This window comes from Myotis myotis, unplaced genomic scaffold (genome assembly GCF_014108235.1).
Source record: "Myotis myotis isolate mMyoMyo1 unplaced genomic scaffold, mMyoMyo1.p scaffold_m19_p_18, whole genome shotgun sequence".
Lineage (NCBI taxonomy): Eukaryota > Metazoa > Chordata > Mammalia > Chiroptera > Vespertilionidae > Myotis > Myotis myotis.
This window is the reverse complement of record NW_023416322.1, coordinates 21,758,143-21,773,591: the sequence shown is the minus strand read 5'-3', so window position 1 is coordinate 21,773,591 and position 15,449 is coordinate 21,758,143. Positions and strand designations below refer to the sequence as shown.

The following is a 15,449-nucleotide window of genomic DNA, read 5'->3' as shown; positions in this document are numbered from 1 at the left end:
CAGCCGCCTGCAGGCACCCAGGAACCAGGCTGGCTTCCCTTCAGCACCGGCTTCATCAGGAAGGACGTCCAGAAGACATCCGGTCTAATTAGCATATTACCCTTTTATTATTATAGATAAAATTAGTCACTTACCTCCCCAAAATAAAAATAAAAATTTATAGCTCTGTATACAATCAACTCAAAATGATCACCTCTCTTTTCCTGAATATGTTCTTTCTCATTTTCTCTCCCTCTCCTTTAGATTTGGTAACAAAGAAGAATACATGGCATTCATGAATGATTTTTTAGAACATGAGTGGGGTGGAATGAAGCGCTTTCTTTTGGAGATCTCTAATCCAGACACCATCTCAAATACCCCAGGCTTTGATGGTTACATTGACCTGGGCCGGGAGCTTTCAGTTTTGCATTCCTTACTGTGGGAAGTAGTTTCCCAACTTGATAAGGTAAAGTAGGCTGGAATAGTAAAGGGAGAAGGGAGGTAGAGAACTTGAATGTACCTGAATTCTGCAGAGCATCCACAGGGTGATAGCACTCACCTTTCTGTTAATTGAAAGCAACCTTTTGTCCTATATATCTTAGAATAAATGGTTGTCATTTCTGAGTGAAATGTACACCCTACAAACCAGAAAATTCTAGAAAGCCATGAAATTACTTATCTATTTTTCAAGTAATTATCTGCATTAATGGAGTATATATTTCTATAAATAAATAAATACAGTATATATAACATATTTAAAAACTTGCTTAGAAACTAATATCTATTATTAGTGTATGTAGCCTTATTCATGTGCAGTAGGATGACATGAAGCCTCATACAGCAATTTCTAACAAAAGGGTGGACTTCAAAATATAAGGGTGGACTATCATGTTTAATCAGCTTTATCCTTGAGAATGTTTTTGTTGTTATTCTAGTCAGAGGGCTTAATATAACTATTAGTACTACAGAGTTATGAGGGATCTGAAAATCCTGGTGGTTTTTTCTCCATAGATGTAAATTAAGAATCCAGAAACAATTATAATTCTTAATCATTTATTTTCTGACTATAAGCTAAGAATTTTATTATTAAATCTAAATAAGAATTTCATATTAATAACTAGATATATACTATTCCAATCATTTTCTTCCTTCTGGGATTTTGCAAAGAGGAATAGGTTTTGTAATGGAGAATAGTCTTAACAGACATAGGTTAGATTTATCACAATAATTATTTATTGATGCTTTTCTTTACTACAGGTACTTTATGTTGGTGTGGTATGTTAGAATAACTTCAAAAGACAAAGTTATTTTTCTGTGATGAGAATTTGTTTGTTTTCCTTCATTTTTCTATTATCCTTAAAAATGTTCCAATAATATTGGAGGGGTGTAAAACCTATTAATAAAGACCACTTTCCTGAGGAAATGTAAATGGTAGGGTATCCACTGCTGCTTTAAACATTGTGAAATAATAAACTGTTCCTTATTCTTCAGGACCCCTTCTATACTTGTAGAAATGCCAGCTGGACTTTAAGTTGCAGCTGTGCTAAGGGTAAATCCCTTGACTATGAATCATGGTTCAAGAAGGCATCCTCCAGGTGACATTTGAGCAGGCATTCTACCTATTTGAGCAGGGTTGAGGAATCTCTTGGTTGTTGAAAAACCAAAGAAGACCCGTAGGCAACCATGTGAAACTGCCTAACAGTTGAGTGGTCCTATAAAACGCCATGAGAATAAGAATTCCCCAAAGAAAAAAATGATTGAGATGGATAAAACAAGTACTAAAAAGTTATTCTTTGTTGAATAACTGTATCAGTGAGATGCAGATACAGTTTTCTTGTGAAATAAGCCTCATTTATTCAGGGTCAAGGTCTTTTTAACAGGCTTTGCTGTGTAAATACACTTTCTCCTTTTTTTTTTTAATCTCTGTTTGGTCCTGGGAACCAGGAGTACGTTTAGACATATTTTATAGAGAAAGTTTACCTGAGTTTTCTGTTTTTGTTTTTTTTAATTGTCATGCTTATGCCAACCTAGTTGGCAATAATAGGTCCGGGTTCCCAAGATTAAATGGCATAGTCGATAGCAGTGTCAACTGTGTGTCCTGGAGTGTTTTGGACCCCTGCATGCAACACTTTCTTGTATGTGGCATGCATTTCTTTCCTCACATAATCCCTTTCCTTTGGAAGTTTCATCACACTAGCCTTTTGGTTAGAAGGTATTTGGTCCTTCCCTTCCCCCCTCCCCCAGCTTGATTTACTAGCCTTCCAAAGATTTTGTTTGCTTTGCATGCCTATTTTAGTTGGAATGGCAATATTTTGGTTGTTTTGAGCATGTCTTTTAATTTTTATTTGCATAATCCTAATTTCTATTTCCTTTCTTTCCTCGATGCCTGCTGCACCTTGTTTCGCGTCCTCCATCCATCTCGACGCCATGGTTCCGCTGCTCCATAACAATGCATTATGAACCTGCCAATCCCACATGCAAACACCTACCCTCCCCTCCAACCTACGCCCCTTCATCATTGGACCTCCTGGTCCCCAAAACAATCTGTGGTGGATGTCGCAATGCTTATTATCCAATTAGGGTGAAAATTCCTTCCTACAGGCGACTGTGGCAAAACTGGGACCTCTCCCTCGGGTTCTTGCTGATATCACCAAGTCTCTGACGAACCCTACGCCAATACAACAGCAGCTGAGACGCTTCACTGAGCATAACTCCAGTCCCAATGTCAGTGGAAGCCTCTCTGGGCTGCAGAAAATATTTGAAGACCCTACTGACAGGTATGAAAGAGAATTTGAAGTACTGTCCCAGAGATAAAATGCTTAGAGATTTGGTGAAAATCTAATTTATGTGTTGAATTTACCAACTTTAAAGTCTTGAGCAATTGGAAATAATCATCTGATCTGAGATAAAACCAATTGTTTGTCATAATAATACACAAGATCTAGGATATTTATTTTCTAGAATGATATTGTAAAGTTATATTTAACAAATGCATTAAAAAAACTATGTCCTGCTTAATGGAAGACTTAAGAGCTCTATAAAATTGACATTTTCATATATAGTAGCACTCAAAAATCAGGAGAACCTCAGTTAAAAACATTTTATAACTGGCTGTTTCAGCTACACAGTGGACACAGTATTGATGCTTAGACTTTGTTTTCTTTGTGTTGGCAAGATTTGTGCCTTTGGCATGGGCCCTTGGGTTGTGCACTTAGAGCCTCTCCTCTTGAACAAATTAAATATGAATTGGGATACCTTGGGAGGGCTTAAAGTCAAACTAGAAAATGGTTGGAATGCTAGTAAAAATGGAAGACAGTGATGGAGTGGTATACACAATATTATTCCCCACCTTTGGAGAAAAACTAAAAATGTTGGATTTTATTTTGAGAATCGTAAGGATGAAATCTGAGCTTAGATGTAAGCATCTGCATTGGGCCTGTGAGCCTTCAGAAGAGTTCATATGCCTGAATTGAGGAATCTTGACTATGTTGAATGTGTCTCAAGAGTAATTAAGGGTCCTTTCTGTTTCTACAGTGATTTGCATAAACTAAAGTCTCCAAGCCAGGACAACACAGATAGCTATTTCAGGGGGAAAACATTATTGCTGGTTCAGCAAGCCTCCTCCCAGAGCATGACTTACTCTGAGAAGGATGAAAAGGAAGGTAGCCTTCCTAATGGGCGGAGCATCTCCCTCATGGACCTCCAGGACACGCACGCTGCTCAAGTGGAGCATGCGTCCGTCATGCTCGATGTGCCTCTGCGCTTGACCGGAAGTCAGCTTTCCATAACCCAGGTCGCCAGCATCAAGCAGCTGCGGGAAACCCAAAGCACACCCCAGAGTGCACCCCAAGTCAGAAGGCCCCTGCACCCAGCCTTGAACCAGCCAGGCAGCCTCCAGCCCTTGTCATTCCAGAACCCTGTCTATCACCTCAGTAACCCAATCCCAGCAATGCCAAAGGCCTCCGTGGATTCCAGTTTGGAGAACCTAAGCACTGCCAGTTCCAGAAGCCAAAGTAACAGTGAAGACTTCAAACTCAGTGGACCCAGCAATAGCAGCATGGAAGACTTCAGCAAACGTAGCACTCAGAGTGAGGACTTCTCCAGGCGGCACACTATGCCAGACAGACACATACCTCTTGCTCTGCCCCGGCAAAATAGTACTGGGCAGGCGCAAATCCGAAAAATGGACCAAGCCGGATTGGGTGCCCGAGCTAAAGCCGCGCCGTCCCTGCCACACAGTGCTTCCTTACGGAGCACGGGGAGCATGTCGGTGGCCTCGGCAGCCCTGGTGGCCGAGCCTGTGCAGAATGGAAGCCGGTCCCGGCAGCAGTCCTCTTCCTCCAGAGAGAGCCCTGTTCCCAAAGTGAGAGCAATCCAGAGACAGCAGACACAGCAGGTAGGGCGAATGCTGGATGACCTGGCTTCTACCTGGTCCAACTGTTTCCTTGGTCTTTGTGTCGAAATCATTGGGAAACCCCACTGCTAACAAGGTCTCCACTTAAAAATATTTCTGCCACCTTTAAATGGTAAGAGGAAATAAAAGGTTTGGGAGGCTTCTAGTGAGGTGAGACAACAGAATGTAGCTTGACTCATCACCCTGAGGACACTGTAACAACCACACAGGGGCCTTGCTTTCCCTTCACTCGGCACTGAGAACAGATCCGTTATGTTGAATGAATAATTACACACTTAAACTGTGGAATCTATAGGCCAAATCAACCAGAAAGTATTTGGGGACCTGGACATTAATTAACCCCTAAATATTTTTTCTTATGCTTCCAAAATAAAGTTTTGTATTCTGAGCCAACAGTTTAATATAACTACTCCCTACTCCATCCTCCAGCTCCTTCTGGAAATATCAAGTCCCTTGTGCCTTTTCCTGGAAATCACTAGGAAAATAAACTGAACACCGATAGTGGCAATGTAAAGGAGAGGGGGAGGAAATAGACACACAGGTAGTTGACAAGTATTCTAAACATTTACAACTTCCTTATAATTTCTCTTTACATCTGGCGTGGTGAATTTGTGGCCCACAGGTCCTATAAGGTCCGCAAAATCATTTGGTCCTGCCCTGCCAAGGCATTAGGGGTGAGTTAATTAAAAGTTTGACCAAGTATAGTAGGCTAATTTTTAAGTTGATAATTTTGTATGGCCTGTGAATGATATAAATATCCAAATAGCCCTTGGCAGTAAAAAGGTTCCCCATCCCTGCTTTATAAGCACAAGCCCAGCTAATGTCCTACCCAATTTTAATATAAGATTGGTAAAATCTTTTCTTCTTGATAAGAAGGTTTTCCAAGAGGCACCAATATATTATTTTGTTCTTTGAAACAAACTAAAAACCTTAGGAATATGTATGAGTGTGTGTGTGTGAGAGAGAGAGAATTTCCTATTTTATCTGAAAAAGATTTTTCTCCTGAAAAGTTTTGTATTTGTTGAATTTTTTGAAACCTAATCATACTTTATAAATACTAGGGGAAGCTTTGTGATTTAAAAAAGGCCTTTGTCAGCCAAATAACTTGTCAGAGGAAACTAAAATAAAACCCCAATGTATCTCTTTAATATATTTGCATTTTTATAGGTAAGCCTTTACTAATTTGGCTGCTTCTGTCTCTATTCTGTTGTGATCAGAGTCCTTGCTCCTACTTTGATAACTATTGTTTAAAAAGTTAGAACATTTGCAGAATTTTTGGATACAGAGAAAGAGGAAGGGATGGAAAACATGTCCAACTCCACCTGATTCTGGTGGCTGACTTCCTGGGCAAAACCTCCTAGTTAGCCATTCTTTCCTAAGAAATAAAGGTTTTCTTCCATCTTAAATTTTTCATTTTTATTTTGTTGTATTTTTCCCAAATTTACCAATTCATTTGATTTAATAAGCATTTTCATTTAAAGAAAAGGAAAATTATATAATACTAGAGGCCTGTTGCACAAAGAGATTCGTGCAATAGGCCTTCCTTCCCCTGGCTGCCGGCACCAGTTTTCCTCTGGCACCCAGGACCCAGGCCTTCGCTCCGGCTGCAGTGGAGAAGCCAAGCCTCTTCAGTCTTCAGTCAACTTCAGTCGTCTGCGCCTACATATGCAAATTAACCACCATCTTTGTTGGGTTAATTTGCATACTCATCATGATTGGCTGGTGGGCATAGCAGAGTGACACCAATTTCCATGTTTCTCTTTTATTAGTATAGATGATACAATAATATACATTGTTTTCCTTTTCTTTAAATGAAAATGCTTATTAATTGCTCATATAGCTATATCTCATATATACACATTTAATTTGCTAGTTAGGAGGCTATCAGTTATTCACACCTTATTGTGAATTAGTTTCCACACATTGCTTTTATGCCAGCTTCCAATTGAGATCAACTCCTTTCAGAGTATTAAAGTGTTTATTGAGTCAAGAGAAGAAAAGTAAGTAATTTTAGAAATGGAATATTTTGTAGAGGCAAACAGCTACTAGGGGGCTTACCCATGAGCACCCTGAAGATGAAATAAGGAGAAGAGAAGAATATCAGATTGGAAGAGAGGGACAGGACAGGGAAGGACGTCTACTTACTTTTGAGGTTGACAATGGATGTCGGCCCAGCCCTAGACAGAAGAGAGGAATGCTCCTTTAGTCATCAATTCCCAGGGCCCATGACTCAGACAGATTCTTCAATTGTCAGTAACAGTGTTTGTGCTATAGGAAAATATAACACCTATCACATAAGCACTCAGTACGTGTTTCTATGGGTGATAGATGGGCAGTGGTAAATGTATACAGTCTCCAAACAACCAATTTAAAATTTTGTCACAGCCATTAATGCATTGAATAATGTCTATATTATATTGCCATAAAGTGAGGCATAGCCACAGTGAGATGTCCTAGCACAGCTTTAGATAGTTACCTTTGCTTATGCCTGTGCTGGTACTGCCACCTCATATCAGTTAAACCATAAATCACTATATTTTGATTGCTCAAGTTTCTGGTTTTTCTACACTGGGTTTTTCTAGGCAGATGGTTCATTCTTTCGAATTTATGTTATTTTTTAAAATTCCTTTCTGTTTCTTGCTTGCTCTTCTCATCTTACTCCCATGAAGCCTCTGAAATTCTATATAATCAGCGCATTTTTCAGGCAAATTCCTTTACATATTATAATTGCAAATTGTGTTAGAGAATTCTTCTCTCCCCAAAACTAGAGGACTTCTTTGTGGGGATTGTTCTGTAGGCGTCTGCAATTATCAGTGGCTTTGTCCTGTGCAAATTCCATTTATATCTATGCACAAAGGAGTGGCCATTGTTGGCACTGTAACTAGCCTCGGTCTCCTCCATCTACTGAGTAGGCAGGAAATAAAATTCCAGTAAAACAATCTACAGAGGGAATTATTTTTCCAGGAAACTTTAATTTTTGTCCCTTTTCAGCCTCTGTGTGGATTTATTTTTTCTCATTTTTCTCTTCATTTTGTTTTTCATGCATCATGTACTCTGTATGCATAATACACTTTATCTGCAATGTCTGAGTTGTTCAGATATAGCATGTTACCTAAACTTAGAAGTTCAAATTTGAAGAAGCTCTTAAAATTGGTATTTGGCCAGCCTATTGGAATGATGCTATAGTTTTCACATTTGGATTTGTTGACCCTCCCCTAAACCAACCTCTTCAAGCACTCTCGGCATTTACTTAGTAATTTAGTCCACCCATCTTTGGTGCTCATAGCAGAAGTGTTGTTATTCATTGATGGGAACCTGACCATTTCAGACTGTGGAGAAGCTGAAACCAACAGGTCTCATTTATACATAGTAAATACTAGCAAGGAACCAGGGAGCTGCCCGTTCTCAATTGTCCTCAGCATAGCCAGGCTATGAGTAATTATAGGGTCAGCGAAACTGCTCCTCAGGCTCTTTTGCCCTAAAGTATTATGATTGTTCCCAGAGAAACCCTATACAGCTTTATCTCAAGAGGGAGATGTTCTTAGTAGGAATTCCTACTCCTTTACTTTTTGTCTTTTTTTCATCCTTCATTTTCTTTAATGATCCCCTGTTGAAAGTCAGTGGCTGTAAAAGCTCTTCTCAAGGCTACAGCGAAGCAAAGTGGGATCTGAATCTCTTACCAACCTCTCTTTCAATGTCTTTGTCTATAAACTGGAGGTAATAAGTTCTGCTATATATCCAGCTTATGAAGAAGATGGAACAATTATTGGGGAATAGCCTCTGCTGCACTACATAGAGTAATAAAGTGTAGTTTATTAATAAAAGGAGGATTAGAGGAAAAACAGTGTATCTTTCCCTTAGTAATAAATTATAGTAATGAATTCTGTCTAGAGTATTAATAAATAATGTTTCATCAAGCAGCTTTGTACAATTATATAGTCACTACCATTCCAAAAAAAAAATCACAAAAAAAACTATATGATATGCTGCCATGCCTCAAATATTGACAGTCTAATTAGGAAATAAGACCAGTACACATAAGACCAATAGAAAAAAATGTAAACAGTATATAGTTTTTTTAATATGAAGAATGTATTACAACAAGAAAATAATTTTGAAACAAAAATCACCTCTATTTTCTACCAGTCTAACAGAATAACTAATTTTTATTTGTTCAATATTACTTTTCCATCTCTTTATAATTGTGTAAAAGTTTTATCATGAATACAAGGCATAGTTAATATTGGTCACTTATTTTTCAACAGTTATTTACTACCTACCATATGCCACACAAAGTGCTAGGATATAGTAGGAAGTGGTTAAAAATCAGATTCAACCAATAAAATAGGAATAGACCTGAATGCCCAGTTCCCATTGTACAATCTCTCATAGTTCATTGGACATTGTTACTTCTGGAGATAGGGTAGCTACCACCATCACCAATGGAATGAAACCACTCTTATTTTTTTGGCTTCTCATTTAACAGTTGAAGCTGAGATTACCCTAAGGAACTGCTGTTTTTAATACAGTGGGGCCTTGACTTACGAGTTTAATTCGTTCTGTGACGGAGCTCGTAACTCAAATTACTCGTATGTCAAATCAATTTTCACTGAGTGAGACACGTGATGCTGGGCTGATGTTGTGGCGTTCACTGTGACGTTTGCTGCGCCAACTCGCGGTGGGGTATCTGAAGCTGGCTCATAACCCGAATTTTAGCTCGCAACTCAAAGCAAAAAATCGGCTGAGAGACAGCTCTTATCTCGAAAAACTCGTTAGGACACTCGTAAGTCAAGGCCCCACTGCACGTTTTTAGGAGCTAAAGTTTTTCCTTAGTGTGTTCTTAGGAGTATTGTTAGTTTGCAGTACATTTAGAGGCACTCAACACCATAACAGGGAAAGAAAGTTTATTCAAGCAACATCTTGTTAACTTGTATAAAGCAGAAAGCTATTGAATTAGCTGCCTTGATGTAATAAGTTCCAAACAGTGAAGTTGTTATTAGTTTTTGTGGCTACTTTAGCTCAAACTGCTATTGAATAGTAGAAAACAGGGATCATAGTTATGTCTTCCAACAATAGTTCTCTTTGTGAAACATAACTAGTGGATGAGCTGTCTTGGGAGATGCTAATAAGTATTTCTGATGCAGGTTCAGTCACCTGTGGACTCTGCCACAATGTCCCCAGTAGAGAGGACAGCAGCCTGGGTTCTGAACAATGGGCAGTATGAAGAGGATGTGGAAGAAACGGAGCAAAATCAAGATGAAGCCAAGCATGCTGAGAAGGTAGAACCAAGTCTGTCTTTATTGATGTATTGCCCCACAGTGATAGGCCACAAAAGGGTTGTCTAGCCAAGGACCTGCTCTGCCTCTCCCCAGTTTCAGCTCCACCTCTTATGTTAGCCATCATATACATATCTATGAATAATAATTAGTAGTGTCCTTATGTGGAAATATGCAGGAAAGGTCCATCAAGCTGGGGTGGGGGGGCACCAGCTCTATTTTCTTTTTATGTAGGTTACCTTAATTTGGAGACTACTCTGCTGTAAGTTTCTAGTAATTTTAGACACTTATAGTGTTTCTATAAACTGGTTGGTACTCTTCATTCAAGGCCAAAATTGCCCTTAGGTTAGACTTTCTTTCTCTGTCTTGGTAATGATTTTGTGTTTGTTTGTTTTTTCTTTTTGTCTTTTCTAGATAAAGAACTTCTGGTTTTATAGATGATTTTTTAAAAAGATATCTATTGACTCAGTTTTGTTTTATTATTTTTTTAAGTTGACATGGAAAAAAATTATCAAACAAGAACTTGACACCATGTATGGCATTATCTTATTTGACTAAGAACCAGACAGCTAGCTTCTGCTTACCTATCAGCATGATCCTAAACATGCTCATTGATGCAGTCTTCCTCTTCAAACTATCCTAAAAATTGTCATCTTTAACCTTCTGGATTAAATCATCATTTAGGACCATGTTGTTAAAGAAGCTAATTGTCTGATTGTCAATTAAATGAAACATTATGTGAAAATAGATTGCATTCTACAAATTATTGTACAGATTTATCACTAATTCCTAATGAATTTATGTAGACCATCTATAACAAAGCTTATGCTTCTCACCTTGCCTAGAAATTTGACATTCCAGTGTACTCAAACCCCACACCCAGCAACTTCAGTACAAGAAAGGGTCGTGTAACCAATTGAATTATATAAAGCTTTACTTACATAAAGCTTTTGCAAGAAAACAGAACTATGTGTTGAGAAGGGAGAACTAAATTGGACAGGTGAACCACATCTTGAAAAAGGGCCAAGAGGCAGTATCCATCAGCCCTAAAGAACTTGTAGGCCTTTGGCTTAATCCTTGTGACCTGAATATTTTATACTTTTCCAGTTGGGGAGAAAGAAGCAACAGTCTGCTCTGCCATAAACTTCTAGTTACTTATTTAGTAGTGCTTAACATTATAGAAATGTTGGGTGTTCTCTACAGGGCTGATTCTAGTAGAGTGAAGGAACGATGAGCCAAGCTCGGTCCGAGATTCCTACAGTACAGGCAATGACAGAACCTTTCTCTTGTCGACAACTGGCTTTTGGCTCATTTTAAGGGATTTGTCAGGCTTCCAAGTGCTTGATCATTTTATTTTCCTACTCTTATTTGATGCCATCACAGATTGGATGCGGCTTGCAGGAGCTGGTAGTTTAATGTGGAGAGAGACACATTAATATATAGATTTAGAATGCCAAGTTAACAATATAAATGTAATTTTAGGAGGAGGGCAGAGCTCCATTCCCATTTGTGCTTGTTGATAATTTTCAAGAACATCAGCAATAGGTGGGATGGCAGTTCGGATGGTATCTAGCTACCTTGCCTCAGGTTTCTTTTTTCAAAAGCAAATCACTGATTCTACAACTTGTGTAACTCCTTTTTCTGTCCTCTAGTATGAACAGGAAATCACTAAACTGAAGGAGCGCCTGCGAGTGTCCAGCCGGAGGCTAGAGGAGTATGAGCGCCGGCTGCTGGTGCAGGAGCAGCAGATGCAGAAGCTGTTGCTCGAGTACAAGGCCCGGCTGGAGGACAGCGAGGAGCGGTTGCGCCGGCAGCAGGAAGAGAAGGACAGCCAGATGAAGAGCATCATTAGCAGGTTACAGGGTCACCTGGCAGTGGCAGTGGGTAGCCAGGCACACAAAGAGGTGGAAAGAGGAGCCAGAGACTCCTCAAGGAACGGCAGCAGTGCCACTTGCAGACTGCGTATGCTCATGGTACTTAGTACAAAGGTGATGACTGGTCCTGTCTCTTAAATTTTCCAAGTGGGCAACCTCTGTGCACTTCCTTTGAAGATAGAGGTAGTCTGTTTTCTTTCATCATAACAATTAGGAAAAATAAAAACTTTATGATGCACTTGAGAGGCCTTAGAGGAGAAGTGGGTTTTAAAAACCTAAGTATTCAGTGTCCAAAACTAACTTAGTTTTTCACAAAAGTTTCCAAAAACAGGGAAGGAAGTTCCTCTTGGTAAGGGCCAGAGAACCAAGAGAAGAAGGTGCCAAGGATGTCAAGGGAGGCTAAGGGAGGGTTAATTTTACCCAACACTCACATAGCACTTACTATGGGCCTGGCTCATTTTCTTTTACAGATTGTTTAATCTGTTAATAATAATTTAATGCCAACATCTGAGGAAGGCATTATTACTATTCTCGTTTTACAAATAAAGAAACAAGCAACAGATTAAAAGACACTTGCCCAAGGTCACCTAACAGTGCAACCAAGATTTGAAGCCAGGCTCAAGCTCCAGAATCCATGCTCAATAACCACTGTGTTTCTATCTTGTCAAAAGCTGTGGAAGGTCAGGTAAACTGAAGACAGAAGAGTTCTGCTGTTTCAGCCGTACAGTCTTACTGAGGGCAGTTTGATGGGATTTAAACATCAGTGGGGTGAGATGTAAATGGTGGATGAGAAAGAAACTAGACCCACCTGTGCAGGGAACAGAAAGGACAGCTGTCACAGGGTAACTTGAGATTAAGAGGAAATTGTTGGTTTTTTGTTGACTGGTTTGATATTTTAAGATGAAGTGAGTTGTGCTAAGGGATCTGAGGGAAGAAATGATCATGGAAATACTGTCCCAGAGGAAATGAAGATGTGAGTGACCTAGTCACAGGGAGAGAAATTAATGTTGGATGTCTTCCAAGGTAGGAGAGAAGAAAGATCTCTGATTGGGATGGAGTGGAAATACTGAACTAGGATGAGTTTGGATTTCTTGTCCTCTGCATTCATTATCTAGCCCTCTTTTTGAAGATGCTGAAATGTCCTTCCTGCCACTTTCTAGGCTAATGGCTGTGGAGGAGGAACTGAAGAAGGATCATGCTGAGATGCAAGCAGTTATTGATGCAAAGCAGAAAATAATCGATGCACAGGTAAGCAGGCTCAGAATCTGGTAGAAGGCACTTGTTTATAATAACTGTTATTTCCTGACTTCCCGTCCCTTGTGCATGCCAAGGCATGTTCTGGAAAATGGGTCACTGAAAAATTCTCAGCATTACCTTTTGAAGATTTCAATATGATCTCTCACTTCTCCTTTCTTTTACTAGTGACAAGTCTGTTAACCCAGCAAAGTATTAGCGTGCTTAGTACAGTTGCTTAACAGATCTCAACCTAGTGCATGATGGGGTTTACTTCTTTCCTTATGGAAAGTAGGGCGTTCTCTAAGGGAATAGCTGTGAAAAGTAACTGCATGTGTCTGGCTTGTGACCTCCACTGACCATTGCTTGGCTGTGATGTTCACGGTCTTGTCAGTCACGTCCACTGTGCCATCAACCTCTGGCCCCAACTGTAGGGGAGAGACAAGGTTGTCAAAGGTACCCTTCCTTATTCCTTTGTTTCCAGGCTTGGCATTGATGCTTGGAATTTGCTTGGTTGTTGGCTGTGCTTAGAGAGCCTCTTTCGATTGATGAAATCAGTCTGGGCCTTTGCTCACTCTATACCTGTGACAACAATGGTGTGATGACTGCCAAGAGTATCTCACAGCGACACATCAATGTTCAGAACAAAATCCAGCAGGCAGAAAATGTTTCTTAATTCTTTTTCATTTTGTCAGTGCAACATATAGTTGTATGTCTTAGAACGAAACAAATCACAAAAGGCAGGTGCAGTTTTGAGACTGTCTGGTCTACCCACTGAATGTGTCACCTGCCTGAAGACAACCCAGCCAGGTGTGCATTTCTCACCCTTAAGTATATACCATATCCGTCAGCTGTAAAATAAAATTGGGAGTAAGGACTTCATGTTCTGCTCCCTTCACTGCACGTCAGCCAGCAGTCAGTCTGTGTTAGAGCCTCCATTGTTCTGAAACATGCCCTTGCCACCTCCAGTCTAGGTGCTGGGGTGGGGTTGTTTTTTAAAGGCACTGGGGGTGAAGCTTAAAGCACAGCCATGGGAAGAATGCTCCATGGGCCTTGTACTCCTTCAGAGACTCCTGACCTGGAAGTCGAGTGATGCTCTCTCGTCAGCATAGTTCCCAAAATATTTTGGAGTCTTAAACTCTGTAGTTTCTGGATATTTAGACCTCCTAAGTAGCAGAAGAAACTTCTTTTGTAATTATCTTACATGGTCCTTTAAAAACAAAAACAAAAACTTTCAGGTGTCTCCAGGGTGAGTGAGGGAAGGGTAGTGGAGACAAGGCCATCTTGCTATGTACTATAAAAACTCATACTGCAGGCTTAAGAGAAATAGCCTGGAGAAAGAGGGCAATTTAGTCAGGAAAACTAGTGTTGATAAGTTTTCACTGTGGAATTTTCAATATGGCAGTATAAAGCAGGGAAAGTTCTAAAAACCACACCAGGAGAGCTTTTAGTTCCAATAAGATACAACAGACCATTTTAATAATTCCAGCTGGCCTGAGATTGTGTTGGCCTGAAGCAGAGGGAGCGTGGCTGTGTCATAGTGGTGGCTCTGCATGCAGGATTGCCCTTTTCTCGGTTGTTCATCAACACAGCTTCATCATCAGCTTCTCATTGTTAGCCCACCCCAGCCCCTGTTTTGACATCTAGGGCAAGATGACTGGGTATGCAGCAGGAGCCCTAGGATAGAAGGTGAAAGCAAGAGAGGGAATTGGATTTATCAGGGCTCAATGCTCTGGAAAACAAGGACTTTCTGTCTGTTAACCAGGAGTGTGGCACTGTTCAGGAATGGAAGAAATATTACCTTCAAAGTACCAGACTTATGGTCTAGCTCAATTATATAATATTTTCTGTCCTTCCCTCAAGACAGTGGTGTTTAAATGGTTTGATTCCATGGACTACTTTGGTGAAACCAGAGGCACCTTTTATAGATCAGTTTCCAGCTGCTCCTACTGAGCACTCAACAATAATAGGTTGCATGACACCAAAGCTACCTAAATGTAATCAATTACCGATTCCAACATAGGCCTTACTGTATAGTACATTTTCTACCAGATGCCCAGTGTGGATCCCCAAAGAATACTGGGAAAATCTACTAGAGCACATGTGGAAACCACTGCACCATGCATAGCACAAATCAAACACTAAAGTCAGTTTTTGAAAAATTATATTCTCCTTAAAAGGTAGGTTTTCCAGTCCCAGCTGTTGTCTTACTGATACATTAAAATATTATTATAGGAAGAGACTGTGAACATCCTTTGGTACCCTTTGTAATGAATAGCTTGGTGCCACTAGTAGAAAAAACATTTCTGAAATGAATATAGCATCTTACCTTACACGAGAGTTGAGCCCAGCATTTCCCAAAATGCTATGCCGGATGCCCAGTGAATTGGTTTTCATCTCTCTCAGCAGCCCTGTGTCCCACAGGACATGGCTTGTCCCTGAATTCAGCCTCTCCATCTCCTAGAGTCAGTTCATGCCACAAGGCCAGCCTGGGCCAGCCGCTTTCTAACTAGAAGGGGAGGATGAGCACTCCATCGGTGAGGGCAGGCCCGTCCTGGACCTTATAGCATGGCCATGGGGAGCCTGGTAATGGTACTAGGGGACCATTTCTCAAACATCAGTCCAGGGACTGTGCCACCTTTCACCCCCCCCCCTCCAGGATCACTCCATGTG

General features: G+C 40.2%; 2 protein-coding genes across 4 annotated transcripts in view; both read left to right on the top strand.

Moving 5' to 3' along the window:
* Positions 1-15,449, top strand: part of RASAL2 (RAS protein activator like 2) — a 244,127-nt gene that overhangs the window by 225,291 nt on the left and 3,387 nt on the right. For 2 of the 3 annotated variants that reach the window (XM_036344076.1, XM_036344075.1), the window contains exons 12-17: positions 244-445; positions 2,560-2,756; positions 3,514-4,375; positions 9,538-9,672; positions 11,322-11,524; positions 12,704-12,791. In XM_036344076.1, coding sequence (XP_036199969.1) covers positions 244-445; positions 2,560-2,756; positions 3,514-4,375; positions 9,538-9,672; positions 11,322-11,524; positions 12,704-12,791 — 1,687 coding nt within the window. The remainder of the gene's footprint in view (positions 1-243; positions 446-2,559; positions 2,757-3,513; positions 4,376-9,537; positions 9,673-11,321; positions 11,525-12,703; positions 12,792-15,449) is intronic. The other variant, XM_036344077.1, reaches the window with a different exon arrangement.
* Positions 11,500-15,449, top strand: part of TEX35 (testis expressed 35) — a 75,724-nt gene continuing 71,774 nt past the window's right edge. Inside the window, exons 1-2 of the mRNA XM_036344078.1 lie at positions 11,500-11,524; positions 12,704-12,791. Coding sequence (XP_036199971.1) covers positions 12,784-12,791 — 8 coding nt within the window. The 5' untranslated portion in view covers positions 11,500-11,524; positions 12,704-12,783. The remainder of the gene's footprint in view (positions 11,525-12,703; positions 12,792-15,449) is intronic.